A 22,096-nucleotide genomic window follows, 5' to 3' on the forward strand; every position below is an offset into this window, starting at 1 on the left:
TGGATTTATTTTATGCATTATTTGTCAAATATATGCTCTAAAAACTCAGAGCTCATGTACACCATTCTCTCTCTCTCCTAAATTTCAACATTTACGTTTTAGTTATTCACTTAAAAGTTTAAATAATGTGCTTAGTGCTGGGATCCCTGGGTGGCGCAGCGGTTTAGCCCCTGCCTTTGGCCTAGGGTGCGATCCTGGAGACCCGGGATCGAATCCCACATCGGGCTCCCGGTGCATGGAGCCTGCTTCTCCCTCTGCCTATGTCTCTGCCTCTCTCTCTCTCTCTCTGTGTGACTATCATAAATAAATAATTTTTTAAAAATGTACTTAGTGCTAACTCACAAATGCAGAGCTCCCAATTGCCCATTTTATTTAAGAGGACAGTGGCAGAAAACAAACCTACATACACAGAAATAGAGAAAACCCATACCATCTTCCCAGAAAAATCTGGGGATACCAATGACTGACCAAGGATTAAGTTATGTAAAGGAAAGAAACATCATGAAAACCAAAGAAAAAGAAAGCAATGGGCCCAGAACAAAAAGAAAGAAAGAAAGAAAGAAAGAAAGAAAGAAAGAAAGAAAGAAAGAAAGAAAGAAAGAAAGAAAGAAAGAAAAGCTGAGGTTAACGAGATATATAGAACTTTAAAAATTTTTAGATTAAATTTAAAGAGACGATTCCATCAAATGAGGAAAGATGCTATGAAAAGGAATCAAAAGCAAGAATGAACTCTTGGAAGTTAAGAGAGAGAAAAAATGACTGAATCCCTCTCTACCTTCTGCCAAATGCAATAGAAAATATAAAAACTTAAGTTGAGGAAACCTACAGCAAAAAGGATATAGGAAATATAAGGGAAGCTGACATGGAGGAACTACTCCAGTGGAAAGAAATCCCAAATGACTATGGTGCCCTAGATCCACATTGGGCTTCAAGAAATGTGTCTTGAAAAAAGAATGCTACACACATGCCATAAATAATAAAAAACTGGAAGATATTAATGATATGGTGAAGATGGTATGTTTCTCTGGCAACAACATTAAAAAAAGAAAAGCAGTTTTCTACGGATAGTTCAGAAGAAGGGAGGAGAGGAAGGAGGGATGGGAGGAAGGAAGGAAGGAAAGAAGGAAGACCTGAGTAAGCAAGTTATGGTCTGAACATGAAGCAAACTGAAACAGGGCATGATTTTGAACAACCAATTGATAGGACTTCAGAAAAAATTCCTTTTGATCCCAATACCTTCAGGAGACATAGATGGGCCTGAACAGAAGCAAATTTTATCCAAACCCACAACAGGGATCCACAGTGAACAATATGTAGATGATCTTAACTTGGTGTTCACATTATGTTCAATTTTGAGGATCAACCTGAAGACAAAATGTAAGATTTAATTATTTATATTGTGGTGAGAAAACACACAACATAAAATTTACCATCATAACCATTTTTAACTGTACAGTTCAGTAGTATTAATTATACTCACATTGCTGTGAAATGCATCTCTAGAATATTTTTCATCTTTTAAGTCTGAAATCCACCCACTATATAGGTCCCTTTTTGCCCTCCCCCCCCCCCCCCATTCCCTGGTAACCACCATTCTACTCTTTCTATGAATTTGACTATTTTAGATACTTCATAGAAAGAAAATCATATAGTATTTGTCTTTTTGTAACTAGTTTATTCCACTTAACATAATGTCTTTAAGGTTCATCATGTTGTAGCATGTTACAGGATTTCCATCTTTAAAACTGAATAATATGGTATACCATATTTTGTTTATACATTTAAGCATCAGTGGACACTTGGGTTGCATCCAGCCCTTGGCCATTGTCAACTGTGCTGCTGTGAACATAGATGTGCAAATATTTCATCAAGACCCTGTTTTCAATTATTTTAGCTATAAACCCAGAAATGAGATTGCTGGAACAAAATGTAGATATTAGAGGCATAAGTAGGGTTTTGGCTTACTGTGCTTTGTTTCATGCTACTTTCTGACTTTCAGAAATATGTTGAAATTTCATCTACTCCTTCAGTACCCACTGACCCTTTCTCCAGTTCTTTTTGCATTGTGGATTTAGTCCTTTGATACCTTTACTGTCATTTGAAAAATTCCCAGGGACACCTGGGTGGCTCGTGGTTGAGCGTCTACCTTCAGCTCAGGGCATGATCCTGGGATCCCGGGATTGAATTCCGAATCCAGCTTCCTGCAGGGAACCTGCTTCTCCCTCTGCCTGTCTCTGCCTCTCTCTGTGTCGCTCATGAATAAATAAGTAACATCTTAAAAAATAATAATAATAAAAATAAAATAAATTCTCAGGAAGAAGAGGAGTCTCATCTTCAAATGAAACTCTCTATTATTTTTTCAAATTAAAAATGTACTTAAAAGTGGAAGCAACTAAGATGTCCTTCAGTAGGTGAATGGGTAAATAAACTTTGGTATATCCACACAGTAGAATACTATTTATTGATTTTTTTAAATGACCTGTCAAGCTACAAAAAAGAAATGAGCCATCAAGCCACAAAAACACAGTTAAAAAACTTTAAATACATACTACTTAATGAAAGAAGCCATTTTGTAAAAGCTACGTACTGTCTGACTCCAACTGTATGTCATCCTGAAAAAGGTAGAACTGTGGAGACAATGAAAAAAAATGAACAGGGGAAAGGAGGAAGTAGATGGACCACAAGAGGTTTTTAGAGCAGTGAAGCTATTCTTGTATGATACTATAATATGTAATACATTATGTATTTGTCAAAACCCATATGTAAGTTATGGGCTTCAGTTTATCATATTGGATCAATATTGGATTAATTACAACAAATTACCACACTAATACAAGATGTTCACAACAGGGGAGACTATTGTGAAGGGGGGCATTTATGGGAACTCCCTGTACTATCTGCTCAATTTTCTATAAACCTAAAGCTATTCTAAAAAGTAAAGTCTAGGCCGCCTGTCAATAGCATGTGACTCTTGATCTTGATGTCATGAGTTTCAGCCAGCATTGAGGGTAGAGTTTACTTAATAACAAATAAACAAACAAACAAAAGATTTAAAAAGGTACAGTCTATGAATTTTAAAAATATATATGTACTTCAAAGGGAAAGGATTCATATTTGAAAGCACATCCTTTTTCCCACCTGAAATTTTCAAAATAGGTGGACTGGCTTATTCTGCTTTTTGTTTGGGGGCTTTTTTGCCCTATCTTTTCTTTCATAAAGGACTTTTGTTTAGTTCCTTCAAGTTTTCTACAAGGCCATTAGAAAGCCTATGTGTATATATCTTTGATCTGGAATTATTTTCCCTCTTTCTTTCCTCCTATTTGAAAAATTTTAGGGAGCCTGAGAACCTAATGAAAAGGAATTTGTCTTCATTTGGTTCTTTCAGATTTTACTTGTAAGATACATCGAACTAATCCAATAATGTAAATATTATATTTCACCATATCAGATTTTCATGCTCCTTCCCTGTATTATCTAAGTTAGATTTCTTTCATCCTCTTGGAGAAACAGCATGATTTGCTTGTTTAGTTGTTTTTACATATTTCATGTGTCTGTTCACTTTTTTATAAATATTTTTTCCCCAAAATGAAAGGATGATTAGTAATTTAGTGCAAATTTTACTAAAATATTTTTTCATTAGTCAGTTTCTCTCTACTGCTAGCTCATATTAAGGCTGCTGCCCTCTGGTGTTGGGAGTTAAAGAGAAAATAATATTTTTCTAGTGGAAAAAAATATAGACAGGTAGGTACTGTATCTAATACGGCATGGGATCCTTTACACCAGATAATTTAGTGAGCACTGGATCTTACCAAACAGAACTATGACATGGTCATATCAAATGCACAAAATAATATGAAAATTAAAATGTAAATGAAAAATCTTATGCTTCTCTGATACATAGGCCTATTAGCTTTCAGCTAACCAGAAGATCTCTCTAATATAAAGATCTCTTTAATGTAAATGTGGTTTTATTTTGTGGTTTCTGCTTCAGAATTTTTCTCATGTTATTTTTGCCTCTGAAATATTTCGTTGTTTATGCAGGTAAAATTTAGAAAAAACCTAAATGCCCACCAAAGGGGGAAGGATAAACAAATTTGAACACTGCAATAGTTGAATATACTAGATTGGGGATGAATGAATAAAGAAGTTATGGTATATATATACTGTGGAATATTATTCAGCCATAAAAAGAAAATCCTACTATTTGTGACAACGTAGATGGAACTTGAAGGCATTATGCTAAGGGAAATAAGACACAAGAAAAACAAAGACTATATGATCTCACTTACATGTGGAATCTAAAAAAACCCAAAAGACCAAAAACACACCAAACTTTTAGAGAGATCAGATTTGTGGTTACCGGATGGGGTATGTGTATGCAGTATTAGAGGAGGGTGGTCAAAGGGTACAAACTTATGGTTTTAAGTAAGTACTAGGGATGTAACGGACAATATAATTATAGTTTACAGGGCTATATGATATATTGAAAACATTTAAGAAAGTAGATTCTGGGGGCGCTTGGGTAGCTCAATCAGTTGAATGTCTGAGTCCTGGTTTCAGCACAGGTCATGATCTCAGGGTCATGAGATCGAGTCCCACATTGGGCTCCATACGCAGCAGGGAATCTGCTTGAGATTCTTTCCCATTCCCTTTCCCTTTGCCCCTCTCCCTGCTCTCTCTCTCTCAAATAAATAAATCTCTTTTTTAAAAATGTAGATTCTAAGAGTTTTCTTCACAGAGAATTTTTTTCCTTTTATTGTATCTATATAAGATGTTAAACTAAACTTATTATGCTAATCATTTCACAATACCTTGAATAGCATGAAGGTTGGGGCACCAATACCCCAAACAGTTGAAAATCTTCATGTAACTTTTTTTAAAATATATTTTTTTAAGATTTTATTTATTTATTCATGAGAGACACAGAGAGAGAGAGAGACAGAGAGGCAGAGACACAGGCAGAGGGAGGAGCAGGCTCCATGCAGGGAGCCTGATGTGGGACTCAATCCCAGGTCTCCAGGATCATGCCCTGGGCTGAAGGTGGCGCTAAACTGCTGAGCCACCTGGGCTGCCCTTTTAAAAAGATTTTTTTAAATTAATTAATTTATTTATTATTTATTTGAGAACGAGATTGAGAAAGAGAGAGACAGAGAGAGAGAGCAGTACAGAGAGGGAGAAGCAGTCTCCCCACTGAGCAGGAAGCCTGATGCAGGGCTCGATCCCAGGACCCTGAGATCATGATCAAAGCCAAAGGCACTTAACCAGCTGAGCCACTTAGGCACCCCTGCATGTAACTTTTGACTCCCAGAAAACTTAACAGCCTACTGTAGACCAGAAGCCTTATCAATAAAATAAACAGCTGATTAACACATATTTATATCTTATATCTATTATAAAATATATTCTGAAAATAAAATAAGCTAGACAAAATGTTATTAAGAAAATTATAAAGAAGAGAAAATACATTCAGAATACTGTACTGACTTTATTGAAAAAATCTGCATATAAATAGACCTGCTTAGTTCAAACCTGTGTTGTTCAAGGGTCATTGTATATATAAATTAAACCATTATGCTGTATGCCTTAAGCTTACACAGTGATGTCAATTGTTTCTCAGTAAAACAGGAACAAAACAAAACAAAAATAGATCTGTTTGTATTGAAATGACCCCCAAAATATATTAAGTGAAATAAGTGGCTATATAGAACCTAATGTGCAATTTGATACCATATATATAAAATAAAAAGAGAGAAAGCAAAACTACATTTCTATACATATGTAAATGCTGGTAAAGATTTGGAAGGATGCATCCCAGCAGTTCTGGTTCCCCCCACAGGAGGGGTCTGGGACCAGGGGTAACAGTCTAAGACATCTTTAGCTTTATCTGTATTATTAGTATTTTTTTTAACTAGGAAAATGTATTGATATAGTTCAAAATTAATAATAATTTTTAAAATACAAATAAAGAGGAGCGCCTGGGTTGCTCAGTTGATTAAGCATCCAACTCTTCATCTCAGCTCAAGTCTTGATCTCACGATCATGCATTCAAGCCCTACATTGGACTCCATGCTGGGCATGGAGCCTACTTTAAAAAATAAATAAAATTAAATAAGATCCAAAAAAAGAACGATTAATTTGTCAACTATCCGATGCTTTTTAAGAACCATAGAAATTAAAAGTCAGGAAGACTATGTAAGAAGTAGAATTTGAGCTGGGCCTTCATGGGTAAATAGGATTGAAATAGATGATGAATATGGGAGAAAATTTAAGGTGGGAGGAATAGAAGAATAAAACGGAAAATGATACTGATCAGGAAAATGAAACTGAATGGGCAGCATGCAAGAATAATTTTTTTTAACTCGAGTATAGCATACATGTTAGACTGCTGTTGTAGTGAAGATTACGTAAAAGAAAAAGGAAATCTCATGTTTATTGAGTGATCATGTGCCAGATGTGTTAATAGATGCTCTCATGTAAAAAAAAATCTTTTAATCCTTCAAGGATTGTTTGAGGTAGTTATTCCCATTTTTTAACCTATGTAATACAAACTCAGAGAAATGGAGAGAGTATTTGAATCCAAAGAGATTTTGATCTCTGCCCTTTGGGATCTGATTCCCACCCTTCCTGACCTTTATATTTGTTGTAAACGGAATTGGACTCTATTGTTGGTTCTTGGCTGATTAATCTGCCAGAATGAAATTAGGATGAGATGGGTTGGAGATAGGGAGGGTAGCCTGGAGACTCTTCTAGAATTATGGATAACAAAGTTTTACATTAGGGTGATTATACAGCCTTCCAACAAAATTAAAGAATTAATGAGCCTTTTTAACAAATTGACCTCTCTTTTTTAAAAACCACAGAGAATGACAAACCTCTCCTGTTTCGTTACAGCAGTTTGCTAAATTTGAATCAGATCTCCTTTTCAAAGAAATACATTACAGGTTCAATTTAAATTCCTATATCCACTTTACTGATCCCATTCTATTCCCTTCTACCTTTCCCCAAAGTAACCAAGATTTATCTAAGAATACTAGAGTTTTGTCTAAATTTCCTGTTTGGGGCCCCTGGGTAGCTCATTTGGTTAACCGCCTGCCTTCAGCTCCAATTTTGATCCCAGGGTCCTGGGATGGAGCCGCACATTGGGCTCCCTCCTCAGTGAGGAGCCTGCTTCTTCCTTTCACTCTGCCTTCTACTACTCTGCGTGCTTGTGCTCTCTCTGTGTCAAATAAATAAATAAAATCTTTTTAAAAAATGAATAAATTCCCTGTTTGGTTGAAAAATAGCTTTATTTTCCATTAAATCAAGTAAAAATAACCCTAGAAGCTAAACAGGAGCTAAGTTCCTTTAAAAAAAAAAAAAGCTAAAGGAGCCAAGCTCCTTTAAAAAAAAAAATCACACACACACACACAAAAGTCACTTAGGGGCACCTCGGTGACTCAGTTAAGTGTCTGTTCAGCTCAAGTCACGTCCCAGGGTCCTGGGATCAAGCCCAATGGGCTCCCTGCTCAGCAGGGAAGAGAAGTCAGCTGCTTCTTCTCTTCTGCTCCTCCCCACTGCTTGTATTCTCTGTTGCTCTTTCTCAAATAGGTAAATAAAATCTTTTTTTTTTTTTTTTTAATTTTTAAAAAATAGGAGACGCCTGGGTGGCTCAGCGGTTAAGCGCCTGCCTTCCGCTCAAGGCGTGAGCCTGGAGTCCTGGGATTGAGTCCCACATTGGGCTCCCTGCTTGGAGCCTGCTTATCCCTCTGCCTGTGTCTCTGCCTCTCTCTCTTTCTGTGTCTCTCATGAATAAATAAATACAATCTTTAAAATAATTAATTAATTAGTTAATTAATTAAAAATAGGTAATAGGATTTTTAAAAATCCCTTATATAACTTTTGAAAATGAGAATACTGTTAAATTATCCCTAAATAGTACCAGAAGCTACCGTTCCTTAACAAAATGCAAGTCAACAATAAAATAGCATCAAGTACAGCCTCAGATGTTCACTAAATAGAAATGTCATATTTTACAATGATAGTTTCATTTGTGGTTTCTGTAAAATTAGATTCATACTTAATAGAATTAATGATTTAAATGTCCTCTCTCCCAAATATCAAGAAACTTTTACATAATTATCAGGAAAAACTTAACAGTAAGAGAGTTGATACTCTATTACAGTACAGTTCACACCCATGAATTTATTTTTGTAATTTGCGTGTCTTTTTTTTAACTCTCTTTCATTTTCTTAAACTCTTCTTCATAAATATAATTCAAGTATCTTTCAAGTATTTTATTTTTAACATTAAATTACATTTTTCAAATGTTTTATAAAGAGTTGGAAAAAACCACCTAATACTTGCTTATTTTTAATTCATACTTTATAATGTATATCGCTATGCATCTGGATTTATGCATATTTCCTCTACTTCAACTTAAGTTTAGGGCTTTTCTAGATATACTTTTTTTTTTTAAGATTTTATTTATTTATTCACGAGAGACACACAGAGAGAGGCAGAAACATAAGCAGAGGGAGAAGCAGGCTCCATGCAAGGAACCTGAGGCGGGATTTGATCCCCAGACCCCAGGATCACACCCTGAGCTGAAGGCAGACGCTCAACTGTTGAGCCACCCAGGACTCCCTATATATACTTTTTTTAAAGTCATGCTGATTGATTGAATTGAATATAAATTGAATATAATTTATATTTACATAATTGACAGTAAATTTCATTTTTTTAGGTGTTCCATTTAATGAATTTTGAAAAGTATATGCAATTGCACAACCAACATCACAATTAAAGAGCATTTGTATCACTGCCGAAAGTATCCTTGTGCCCCTTTTATAGTGAATCCCCTTGATCTAGCCCTTGTCAACCACTGATCTAATTTTGCCCAGTAGTTGTCAATTAGGATATAGTTCACATAATGTGGGCAGCCCGTGTGGCACAGCAGTTTAGGGCCGCCTGCAGCCTGGGGTGTGATCCTGGAGACTCGGGATCGAGTCCCACGTCAGGCTTCTTGTATGGCGCCTGCTTCTCCCTCTGCCTGTGTCTCTGCCTCTCTCTGTGTCTCTATGAATGAATAAAAAAAAAAAAATCATTAAAAAAAAGGATATAGTTCACATAATGTGAAATAAAATTCACCATTTTGAAATGTATAAATCACTGGGTTTTAGTATATTCAAAAGCTTGTTCAATTGTCAGCACTCTCTAATTCCCAAACATTTTAATCACCCTAGAAACTTCATACCCAATAGTAGTCATTCCCCATACCTCCTTCTCCCTCAGCTCCTGACAACCACTCATTTGTCTAGATTTGCCTATTCTGCACCTTTCATATAAATGGAAGCATACTATGGTTGTATGTGGCCTTTGTGTCTGCCTTCCTTCACTTAGCATATTTTCAAAGTTCATCCATGTTGTAGCATGAATCAATACTTATTACAGCTAATTGGCTATATATATCTTCTTTAGTGAATCCTTTGCCCCTTTTTATTTTTATTTTTTAAGATTTTATTTATTTGAGGGATGCCTGAGTGGCTCAGCAGTTAAGCATCTGCCTTCAGCTCAGGACGTGATCCTGGGGTCTGGGGATTGAGTCCTGGATCCGACTCCTGCATGGAGCCTGCTTCTCCTCCCTCTGCCTATGTCTCTGCCTCTCTCTGTGTCTCTCATAAATAAATAAATAAAATCTTTAAAAATATATATTTTATTTATTTGAGAGCACACGTGGGGTCAGAGAGGGGGAGAGGGAGAAGCAGATTACCTGCTGAGCAGGGATCCTGATGCGGAGCCCATCCCAGGGGCTCGATCCCAGGATCCCAAGATCAGACCCCAGCCAAAGTCAGACACTCAACTAACTGAACCACCCAGGTGCCCCTCCTTTGCCTCTTTTTTTTTATTTTTTTATTTTTAAAATTTTATTTATTTATTTATTTATGATAGTCATACAGAGAGAGAGAGGGAGAGACATAGGCAGAGAGAGAAGCAGGCTCCATGCACCGGGAACCTGACGTGGGATTCAATCCTGGGTCTCCAGGATCGCGCCCTGGGCCAAAGGCAGGTGCCAAACCGCTGCGCCACCCAGGGATCCCCCTTTGCCTCGTTTTAAATTGGGTGAGTTTTTTTATTGTTGAGTTTTAATAGTTCTTTACTGTTCCTATAGTTTGCATTTGCAAAAATCATACAGGTTATAGACTTTTTGTGTCTGGCTTCCTTCACTTAACATAATGCTTATGAGATTTATCCATTTTGTTGTCTATTTCATCAGTTTATTCCTTTTTATTGCTAAATGTTATTCCATTTTATGGATGTACAACAATCTGTTCATTCATTGATGGACAACTGGTTTCAACTGTTAAGAATAAATCTACCATTAAAATTCACTTACAGATCTTTGTGTGAACATGTTTCTTTTCTCTTGGTTAGATCCTCCTGGAATTACATTAAAAATTTAGTGAGAAATTTAAAAATAATTATTGGGTGTTGAATTTTTTCAAATGTTTTCTCTGCATCTACTGAGATATTGTTTTTTCTGTTATTTTTTTAAAATTAAGACTAGTTTTTAAGAGCAGTTTTAGTCAAGAAAAGTATCAGAATACCTAGAGCAAAACAGCAAACATTTGAAATGTTTTATTTTGATTGCCTTATATGAGAAATATTTTTTGTTTAAAGTTTAATATATACTTGAGTATGACTATGTTATTGAACAGTAAAATTCAGCTCAGTGTGTGTGCTTTGTTAGAAAAAAGACTGTGTCCTGGGGGTTATTCTGTATGTTAGTAAATTGAACACCAATAAAAAATAAATTAAAAAATAAAAAAAGACTATGTCTATGTAATCTTAATTTTTGAAATAATCAACATTTTGATCTTTCACACTAATTTTGGTATATTTGGTATTATACTTAGATGATAACAATATATTATATTTGAAATCATATTTTCTGCTTTTTGAATAGTTAGAATATTTATTTCCTGGATATAATTTTTATATTCATTAAGTGATTATTTCTCAGAGTTTATTAAGCCAATTATTAATAATGAAATCTCACTTTATATGACAAGGATACTCATTCAGATTTATCTAAGCCAATTTAATTTAATCCAATTTCTATACATTTTTTAAAAAGATAAATTATTTTACTTATATTTGGAATCAAAAGACAAAACAAATGAACAAACAAAAACCAAAAACAGACTCATAAATACAGAGAACAAACTGGTGGTAGCCAGAGGAGAGAGGGGTGGGGGCATGTGCAAAATAGGCAAAAAGGATTGTGAAAAATACAAAATTCCAGTTATGGAATTTCTCCAGTTACGGAGATGAAGAGTACAGCATAAGGAATATAGTCAGTAATATTGTGTTAACATGATATGACAGATGGTATAACTAACTACACTTACCATGGTGAACATTTTGTAATCTATAGAATTATTGAATCACTGTGTTTTATACCTAAAACTAATATAATGCTTTCTGTCAACTATATACTTCAATATGAAAAAAAATTTAAAGATGGACAAATTAAATTTATAATTACACAAAGACCCTTAAATGGGAAAAAATTATTGGTTAGCAAGATATATTTTGGATTCAATAAGGAAGCATCTAGTTGGGAAAAACATGTTCTGCTTCAGGTCTCTAGATTTGGATCTTCAAGCTGGCTGACCCTGAGAAGTAAATGTCAGTTGCATTTACCCTTCAGATTTTCAGACAGCAGTTTCCTATTTTAACTTCTGTTTAGAAATAAACTTAAAGGACGCCTGGGTGGCTCAGCAGTTGAGTGTCTGTCTGCCTTTGGCTTAGGTTGTGATCCAGAGGTCCTGGGATCAAGTTCTGCATTGGGCTTCCCGCAAGGAGCCTGCTTCTTCCTCTGTGTGTGTGTCTCTCTCTCTCTGTCTTCATGAATAAATAAATAAAACATTTTTTAAAAAAAGAAATAAACTTAAATATGTTTTCTCTGTAAATAAAACTGGTATTTATGTTTAGAACACTAGCCTCTGTCAGTAACATTTTCAAATGTTATATACAGCTTTGCCGTTGGATATATTTGAGCCACTACAAAGTCAGTTTTGTATATTGCCTCATCTTTAGATATATAACAATATTAGGATTTGGATTGTAAATACATACTATGTTCTTTTAGATCTGTTCTAATCTTCTAAACAATGAAGTTCACATTTTAAATTGTTTTTAAGCTGTTAGATTTAGTACTAGAATACAAATAGAGTAGATTCAAGTTGTATAAAAATTATACAAATATTAGGTTTATAAAAGAGTTAGGAAAGAAGATTTATAGGTGAATTCCTCATTGGCATACTTGATTTGTTTTATATAATGATGATTAACTACTTTTATATATTTTTATGTATATTTATATTTATTACACATAAATAATATAGAAACCCCTAATTATGAATAGATTAGGTTCAGAAAAGCTTGGGTGAATACTTTCATTTGATGGCAGGCAGAGTTGGAGTGGCTTTGATCTGGTATATAGCTTTATTCACATCTATGAGAGTTTGTAAGTTTGTAAGAAGTATGTTAAAAGAGGTACTTCTTTATATATATATATAATAAATATATATAAAGTGCTGCCTTTCTTTTTTCTTTTGTTTTTTGGTAAATCAGTTCTTTCATGTTTTCTTTGAATTTGGGCTTTATGGACCTACACTATGGAAAAAACAGAATTCCACAGAGTATTATGTAAGAAGACACTGTATTTTCTTCATTTCAGCCATATAAAGTTGCAGCAATCCATAGATTAGAACCTAAAGGAAAATTTTGGGTAAACAGGTAAAATTTGAAAATAATGCATGGCTTTAATTTTGTATTCTCTAGCTTACTGATTTCCTACTAGACAATCAGCTTTATTCCCAATGAAGTATAGAAAATGCTAGCGGTCACTAAAATTTTTTTGGATTTTCTGCAAGATTACTATTTTGGGGTACTAAAATTATTAGGATTCTAAGATATGCTAGTTAAGAGCAAATTTAGTTCAGATTGAATGCATTTACTTTCTAAAAAAATTAATTTTCATTTTATATGATAGATCAATAAGTGCATTACCAAAAAGTATGTAAATCATATAACTTCTCCACAGACTTACAGGATAATTTTAGAGGCACTTTCTTTACAGTTGACACCAGTTGAACCAGTTTTTTCTTTTTTGGCTGATTCGCTGCTCCTCCTAATGAGTAATGAGTGCATTGTAAATAAGAAAGTACAGGGGCACCTGGGTGGCTCAGTAGTTGAGCTTCTGCCTTTGGCTCAGGTCCTGATCCTGGAGTCCTGGGATTGAGTCCCACATCAGGCTGTCTTCAGGGAGCCTGCTTCTTCTCCCTCTACCTCTCTCTCTGTGTCTCTCATGAGTGAATAAATAAATAAAATCTTTAAAAAAAATGAGAGTACATTTAGAAAGCAAACAATAATTTATATTTGAGAAAGCTCTAATATACATTTTACTAATAGTCTTTTATGGGTACTGTTCTAAAAAGAACAATTTATGAGATAAAAAGTATTCATGTAAACATACAAATAGTAGTTTTTCTCAGCCATCATACTTATCTAGTTTTTACCATAAAATAAGTAATACATCCATAATATATCCAAATAGTACCAAGGCTGTACAATTAAAATGTCACTTTTCTACCTCAGACCTCACTCCTGGTTTCCCATCAGAGGTAATCACCATTTTTAGCCTCTTATATTTATTTGCACGGGTTTTTTCTGGAATGATATATAAGTATACACATACCTCTTTTTACATAAATTAAAACACTTTATACACATTTCTGCTTTTCATTTACTACATCCGAGTTCTGTGTGGAAATGATGTTTAAAAAAATAATTTGTAGTTCTTTAGAATCTTCATATAGGATAGCTTGTAAAAAACATGGTTATTTGAAGATTTTAACAACAAAATACAAATGCAATTTCATCTGAATGGAAAATATATGATAATCATGGCTACATATAAAGCCCTTTAGGTCTATTTTTAAACATCTGTAACATCAACATCTAATTTAATGTCTAGCAATGAAATAGTGGAGAAATCTGAGTTAAAGTAGATTTAACTTTACATATGCCTGTCACTGTAATTACTTAGCACTTTTTACCATAAAAATATACTTACGTCTATGCATCATGATTTTTAATCCATTTTTATTTTTTCTACTTCACAGGATTTTTCAGAACCAGGAATAAGGTTAGGACTGGTTGCAGTGTTTATAATGGAGAATGGAATGTTTAGGCCCTTACTGTGGTAGTTGTGCAGTTAAACATTAGGAAGTACTCAGTACCCTAATAGTATTCATGTCTGGTAGATCATTTTTATATGGCTGTAATTAAAAGGAATAATGTTTTACTTTTTAGTTAGAGTTTATTATTATTAGAAGCATCACTAGCCTGCCCTACATAGTTATTTTGTTGTTTCTAGGATTTAGAGCCAGACCAACCTGCATTCAAATCTTGTCTAAACCTCCAATATTAACTCCAGGTTACTTAGGCTCCCTCTCTAAATCTTAATTTTGTTATCAATATAGTGGTAATAATACTACTCCCAGTAAAATGCTCTAATCAACATTCTTGTATGAATAAATAAATCTTTTTGTTTGGGTGAAGATATTGCTGTGGACAGAGAAGTTTATGGGCCAAAAGTCATATGCAGTTTAAATCTTGATAATTGTTGCAAACTTTAAAAAGAGTATCCCAATTTGTTTTTTTTTAATTTGTTTAATTTTAGTAATCTCTACAACCGACATGGGGTTTGAACTCATGGCCTCGAGATCAAAAGTCTCATGTTCTTCTGACTAAGCCGGCCAGATGCCCCAGGACTATCCCAATTTCAATGTCACTAATTATATGACACTGTCACATACCCTCTACAGAATGGAGGTTTTTTAGTCTTCAGTTTTTGTCATTCTTATACTTGTTTTTCAATGTTAGCCCTCTTCTTTTTTTAAAAAAAAGATTTTATGTATTTATTAACGAGAGAGAGAGAGACAGAGAGAGACAGAGGGAGAAGCAGGCTCCAGTAGGGAGCCTGACATGGGACTCAATCCTGGGTCTCCAAGATTAGGCCCTGGACTGAAGGCGGCACTAAACCGCTGAGCCACCTGGGCTTGTTAGCCCTCTTCAAGTCTCTTTGACCTCTGTATCAAGTCTGGTCATATATTAGACATTGAAATAATATATAGTTGCCCAGGTAATCTTATTGTTTAGATTCTTAATAGCTATTCATATTTTGGGACACCTGGTGTCAGTTGGTTAAGTGTCTGCCTTCGGCTCAGGTCATGATCTCCCTACTTAGCAGGGAGCCTGCTTCTCCCTCCCCTTCTGCCCCTCTGCTCATGCCCCTACCAAATAAATAAATAAAATCTTAAAAAAAAATAGCTATGCATATTTTTATGTAGCCCATGTATTTGTTAGTGTGTGCCATTTATAAAATGGAGATTCTTTGAATCAAGGTTTTATGTGTCTGTATATATATGTATATATATAAATATATATGTTGTATAGTTTATCCATTTTTAGCAGATTACAATTTCAGTTAATCAGAATGCTCATGGCTTCTCATTAGTTTGTGGCATTACTCCGGTTACTTTAATTCCATTATAACCAGAAAACCTTTTTGTTTAAATTATTTATTAATATGTTTTTATTTCTTTGCAAGTACAGATATGCTCTATTTGTACTTTGGGGTTTTGTTTTTTTTGTACTTTGCAAGTACAAATATGCACCTATTAGGTGCCTTGGTTTATCATTCCGAATATTCTGAATATTCATTCATCATTGTATAGGCTATAAATGTAGAAGATCTAAGTTGTTAGTATGGACTAAATCCATACTATACATAGCATGGAAGGGAGTTGTGGTTTACTTTATTTTCATAATATTTGACTCTTACTCTTGAAAAGAAAATACTGGAAAATTTCATTCAAATTTTATTCTAATTATAATTGTATTTCTATTTTAAGTTTGCTATTTGTTTGTGAAGTCCTATATCAGTCAGGGCATCTTTGAGCTTTATGAAAATAAGGTAAAGGATGTGATAATAAAACACAGAATCCTAAAATATAGATGTTAGTGTGTCCTGCTTCGCAAGCCAAGTTTGGACTGAATTTTCATTCTCATTCTTAACTAAATCCACATTTAACATCTAAGACCTTTTTATGATCACCTTTACTGTAGATACACTGAATGGTTTCCTGTGACTTTAAAGAGCAGGAAGGCTTATCTGGTCATTCTGAATGGCAGAGATTTAGGAAGCAGTTGGTAGGCATGTGTTGAATGGCTTTTACCCAATAACTTCCATATTTCTTTTAAGACTTAATATAGACTCCAATTTAATTAATGTTATTTTTTGACTAGGAGGCTTATTTTGGATCCACAGCTCTTAAGTTTATCAATTTGACAATTTGTTAAAAAATTCTTGAATATTGTTACAAAAAATGCTATGACAATTAGAGATATGTAAATCCGACTTCAGTAAGGGCTTGGCTCCTTGGGGGACTCAGTGAATGGCTGGTATTGTTTTACTATACATACTAAGATTGACCAGTAGCACTGTGGAATTTATAGTTTGTCTAGAACCTTGTGATATATGCATACTTAGCTGGCTCCTCAGATGGGCTTCACATTAGGAATCTGCTTATGATCCTGATTAATCTGAATACTTTTTTATAGAATCCGAAAACAAAAGAGCAGATTGAAAATCTGTTACGGAATGGGATGAACAAGGAACTGCGAGATCGTCTTTGTTGCCGAATGACTTTTGGGACTGCAGGACTTCGTTCTGCTATGGGGGCAGGATTTTGCTATATTAATGACCTTACGGTAATACAGTCAACACAGGTAAGTATTACAAAGTATTATATATATACTTTTTCTCACTGTATTTTTTGGCTTTATAAATTAGGTAGTGCCTTTCTAAAAAAAAACCACAGACAAACTTATATCTAGGAAGGTACTTATAAATAAAAAATGTGGGATAAACGCTGACCTTTGGTCTTGCACAACATTTATCTTAGAAGTCATTTGTGTATCTTCAAGGTCATAGACTAATTTTTTGATTAAGAGTTCTTTTGGCTACCATTGTCAAACTCTTGACAATGTTACTTTGCATTTGCAATCAGGAAATGGATATTGACATTTCCAATTAATACAGAGAAACAAAGATAGAAAAAAAGAATTACTCATTTTGGCATATAGCCATTGATAAAGGTTAACCAGAGTATTTGCAAATTTTCGTTGAAAATATTTCCTTTTAATGTGGTTTTCCATATCCATTTGAGAATTCTTTAAGACAGTGTATGATATATGATTTGTTTCTCCCCATTTTTATAAAACTTTCTCTAGAAGCAAATTACTTCTTTTTTAGTGAATCATTCTCACAGCTTTAAGGAACTACACTTGAGGCTAAAACACATTTAGCATATACTAAAAATAGTTCTGGGCTAGAGAACTGCTCAGTAGATACAATTCTAATCAATACTGCCAAACAGTAAATCATTTTTAGCCTCGTTGTAAAAGAATTCTCAAAGGCAAAGGCTAATGCAGGGGATGAGGAAGAAGTGATGACAAAATGATTAAATGGGTAGGATATGTGCCACTTCCTGCACCTCTGTCCCCTTACTTTTCCTCATCCAGAGATATATCAGCTTACTCTTTTTAATAAATTGGTTTCCTCATAAGCTTTCATTTTAAATGAAGATCCTTGACTTTACAAAAAGGGTTGGAGGAGTGTTTGAAAATCAGTTTCTGTGGAAGTGTAAATTTTTTACTGGACTTGAAATTCCATGTGTGAAATGGAAAAGCCTAATGGAATCTGATTCTTTTACCCTAACCCTTTTCAGAATCTAGGAATAGGGGTTTTAAGATACGATAAATTTTTATACCAGAGAATAATAGGAAGTTCTGTGAGATTTTAAGATAGCATCATCATTAGAAATAAATTAGTGAAACTAACCAATTAGTGGGCTAGGTTAAGCATGCGTGCATGCACACATACACATACACACACACTCATTGGGAGTGTAACTGGAGTACAGGAGTGCAAGAGCACCTGGCTCTGAGGGTCCTAAGTAGACCAGGTTTGGCCACTTGCCACTGACAAAATCCAAAGGCAGAGACAAGTGGTGGTGAAACAAGAAAGGAATTTATGAGGCCAACACTAGGAAGGCAGTGGACTTACCATCTCAAAGACTGTCTCCAAAGTGCTGAAAAATCTTCGAAGCTTATATAAGGAAAATGTGGGACAAAAGTAGGAGTATGTGCAGGTGGGCAGTAAAGATCAAACTGATTATTTTCTTGGGGTCACTCATGCAGGGTCTTGTTGACATTATTATTTGAGGGATAGGTAGTTTTGGTTCCGTCACAGGATGCTTTGCCAGCCAAGTCTTTTGCCTGATTTTAAGAGATAAGCTGGAAAGAAGAGCTTAATCAAATAGAGTATACAGACTGAGGCCAAAATGGAGGTAGTTGAAACCCTCTTTCAGAAGTTGGTTGGAAAGAATAATTATACTTGAAAGAGTCATGAAAAAAACAGGTTCAAAAGTCACTAGGGCCTCATTTGGCGCTGCCACATTGTTTGTTAGCAGTGTTGCCATAGGGTAGGTCTTCAATAAATTAGAATAACATAGTTTTAGTTGAATGAATGGCCTTGGGCAGGTTGTTAAGTGGAGCTTCAATCTTACTCTGTCTCCTCTTTCTTTGAAGAGATGTTGAAAGATGGACAAAAATAGAAAAAATATCTACATTCCTTCCCTTTGAGGTCGTAAGGACTAAATGTGGCAACATTTGTGAAAGTGGTTTTAAACAACTATAACAATATAAAGTGTTATTTTTAGAGATGAAAGAACTTATTAAGGTTAGCAAATCATTCATAGGATAGTTAAATGGTTTTAGTTTATCACTGTGATGGTTTTTTTTGTTTTGTTTTTTTAATTTTTATTTATTTATGATAGTCACACAGAGAGAGAGAGAGAGAGAGGCAGAGACACAGGCAGAGGGAGAAGCAGGCTCCATGCATCGGGAGCCCGATGTGGGATTCGATTCCGGATCTCCAGGATCGCGCCCTGGGCCAAAGGCAGGCGCCAAACCGCTGCGCCACCCAGGGATCCCTCAGTGTGATGTTTTAAATATTAAATATTTCATTTCTTTTTTGGTCACCATTAACTGCAAATTTCCTAGTTCATGAAGTTTTCTTTCTGTGAGATTTTAAAACTAAGGAATTACTAATGGGATCAGCAATCTTAAGAAATGCTCTAATAGGGGGACGCCTGGGTGGCTAAGCGGTTGAGCGCCTGCCTTGGGCTCAGGGTATGATTCCAGATACAGAATCGCGTCCCACACTGGGCTCCATGTGGGAAGCCTTCTCCTCCCTCTGCCTGTGTCTCGGCTTCTCTCTCTCTCTCTGTGTCTCATGAATTTATAAAATAAAATCTTAAAGGAAAAAAAAATGTTCTAATGGGGCATTGGCTGGCTCAGTCAGTAAAATGTGCAATTCTTTTCTTTTTTTTTTTTTTATTTGTTTATGATAGTCACAGAGAGAGAGAGGGAGAGAGAGAGAGAGAGAGAGGCAGAGACACAGGCAGAGGGAGAAGCAGGCTCCATGCACCGGGAACCCGACGTGGGATTTGATCCTGATGGCGCCCTGGGCCAAAGGCAGGCGCTAAACCGCTGCGCCACCCAGGGATCCCTAAAATGTGCAGTTCTTGATCTCTGGGCTGTGAGTTCCAAGCCCCATGTTGGGTGTAGAGATTACTTAAAATCTTTAAAAAGGTAAAGAAAGAAGAAAAAAAGAAAGAAAAGAAAAGAAAAGAAAAGAAAAGAAAAGAAAAGAAAAGAAAAGAAGAAAGAAAAGTTCTTTTTCTTAGTATTTATTTATTCATGAGACACAGAGAGAGAGAGGCAGAGACACAGGCAGAGGGAGAAGCAGGCTCCATGCAGGGAGCCCGACATGGGACTGGATTCCGGGTCCCCAGGATCACGCCCCAGCCGAAGGCGGTGCTAAACCACTGAGCCACCCGGGCTGCCCAAGAAAGGTCCTAATGAAGGTTAATGTTGCTGATTAAAAATGTTTCTCAAAAAAAAAAAAAATGTTTCTCATAAGTAGCTCAAATCTTTTTGGTTGGCTTCAGTCTTATGATTTAGCAGAGCCTAAAATGATCAAGATTCTGTTCTCTGTAGCCTTAAGGCAAGAAACATTTTCTTTTGGTTCTTCTAACGATTTTTTTAAACATACTCACTCTCTGTCCCTTCTTTTTTCCCTAATGTTTTATATCATAATGGCTTTTATAGTTACATAATTGATATTTCTGTGATAGAAAATGTATCTGAAACTTGAGGAAATAAATGTTTGTCATCTCATATTTGAAGACTGAACAGTACTGTTCCCATACTGGTATATATGAGCATAAAGGCGGAAGCCAGTTTCCTATGAACCAGTAAGTGGCACACTACACATAAAAATAATAGATCTTAAGTTATGGAAAATGCAGGTATTAGTCGGAACTAATCTTTTGTGTTTATCTGCTTCAGGGAATGTACAAATACCTTGAAAGATGTTTCTCAGACTTCAAGCAGAGAGGCTTTGTTGTTGGGTATGACACCCGAGGTCAAGTAACTAGCAGCTGCAGCAGCCAGAGGTACAGTGTTAATTGTTTCAGAGATTAAGTTGGATTGGAGTAAAGCCTGAAAAAAAAATTAGGAGGATTTCTGAAATGGGAAACTGTCAAATAGAAATGTGATAACATGCTGATGTTTATTTTGGAGCTCAAATAGAAGCATTTTAAACCTTCTAGTATAACCTTTAGCTCTTACAGGCAGGATTAAAATTTTTAAATAGAGTTAGTATTTAGAATGACACCATCATAGCTTATGATTTTTATATTTTGGCAAAAACATTCAGTAGAAGTGATTATACAGCTTGTATTCTCTCATTATTCTCCTATTTAATTAGTTTTGGGGTATTTTCACACATAGATAATCATGAGATAGTGATACCTTTTTCAGGGGTTAATTAAGCATTTGTGTTTATCCAAGTCTCTTATTTCACTTTCCTCCATTCTTTCTTGCCTTTTTGGGGTTTTATTTCTTAGTAAAGGAGCCATCAAAAGATGAATGAGGAAAAAGGAAGAAATTAAAATATCAGTTCTATTTCTTATTAAGTTCCTTTTTAAAAAAATCTTACTTAATGTTTTTAAGTTGGAGCATGAAGCCTAAATAACCAGTGATTGTAAGAATTGGTTGTATTAGGCTACTATATATTCAGAATAATTACAATATGAAATATTTATGGAAGTTTGGGTTTTAAAATGTATGGTAAGCTAAAAACTAAGTGAAATCTCTCTCTCTCTCTCTCTCTCTCTTTTTTTAGACTTGCTAAACTCACTGCTGCAGTCTTACTGGCCAAAGATGTTCCTGTGTACCTTTTTTCAAGATATGTTCCTACACCTTTTGTAGTAAGTGTGCCATGTTATTGATTGTACAATTTGTTGCTCTTGAAAAGATTTCTTAATTCAACTGGAATTCACATCTTTGTCATGCTCGTAGTTCTCTATTAAGTGATATGAAGGACCAAAGAAGGAAAACAAATATTGCTCTGAGCTTATTTTCATTCAACAAGCATGTGCTGGCCCACCAAAGAATTTGATCTATAACAAGATAAGTCCACAGTAATGGTCTGATGTCTTAATACTCTTCTTTCAGAAACTGATTTATCAAGCAGATAAAAATGACTGAGGATAAATTTGAACACACTATTAACATGCTTGATCTGAGTGGGGGCGGTGTGTGAAAACCCTGTATTCAGTAATGGCAGGATATTCATTCTTACCAAGTAAGGCCACAAAGGAAATTTCAATAAATATCTGAGAACTGCTTATCAAGCCATGGTCCTGAACCCCAATGCAATGAGATTAGAGATAAGAAACTCACAAAACTCCATATATTTGGAATTTTAAAAACATAGTTATAAATAATTCCTGGATTAAGGAAGATATCATAATAAAGATTAGAAACTATAAGCAGTCCTTGCTTTGCATTGGAGTACAGGACTATAAAGACAACTACAAGCTGAAACCATGTACAGTGATCCTTAATAAACAAT

The 22,096-nt window shown here is 35.0% G+C and overlaps 1 protein-coding gene and 1 long non-coding RNA gene across 8 annotated transcripts in view; one reads left to right on the top strand and one right to left on the bottom strand.

Annotated features, from left to right (window-relative positions):
- LOC111091533 overlaps nt 1-22,096 on the bottom strand; it is a 74,224-nt gene that overhangs the window by 7,864 nt on the left and 44,264 nt on the right. The window contains exons 2-4 of one of the 7 annotated variants that reach the window (XR_005375662.1): nt 20,542-20,679; nt 2,588-2,627; nt 1,237-1,364 (exon numbers count right to left, since the gene is read on the bottom strand). This is a non-coding gene — a long non-coding RNA (uncharacterized LOC111091533). Of the gene's footprint in view, nt 1-1,236; nt 1,365-2,587; nt 2,628-8,638; nt 9,055-10,372; nt 10,417-12,596; nt 12,756-13,093; nt 13,375-20,541; nt 20,680-22,096 lie in introns of those variants that run through there. The other 6 variants (XR_005375660.1, XR_005375661.1, XR_005375659.1 and 3 more) reach the window with 6 other exon arrangements.
- Nucleotides 1-22,096, top strand: part of PGM2L1 (phosphoglucomutase 2 like 1) — a 54,637-nt gene that overhangs the window by 6,121 nt on the left and 26,420 nt on the right. Inside the window, exons 2-4 of the mRNA XM_038568662.1 lie at nt 16,672-16,839; nt 20,527-20,633; nt 21,365-21,449. Coding sequence (XP_038424590.1) covers nt 16,672-16,839; nt 20,527-20,633; nt 21,365-21,449 — 360 coding nt within the window. The remainder of the gene's footprint in view (nt 1-16,671; nt 16,840-20,526; nt 20,634-21,364; nt 21,450-22,096) is intronic.

This window comes from Canis lupus, chromosome 21 (assembly GCF_011100685.1).
Source record: "Canis lupus familiaris isolate Mischka breed German Shepherd chromosome 21, alternate assembly UU_Cfam_GSD_1.0, whole genome shotgun sequence".
Classification (NCBI taxonomy): domain Eukaryota; kingdom Metazoa; phylum Chordata; class Mammalia; order Carnivora; family Canidae; genus Canis; species Canis lupus.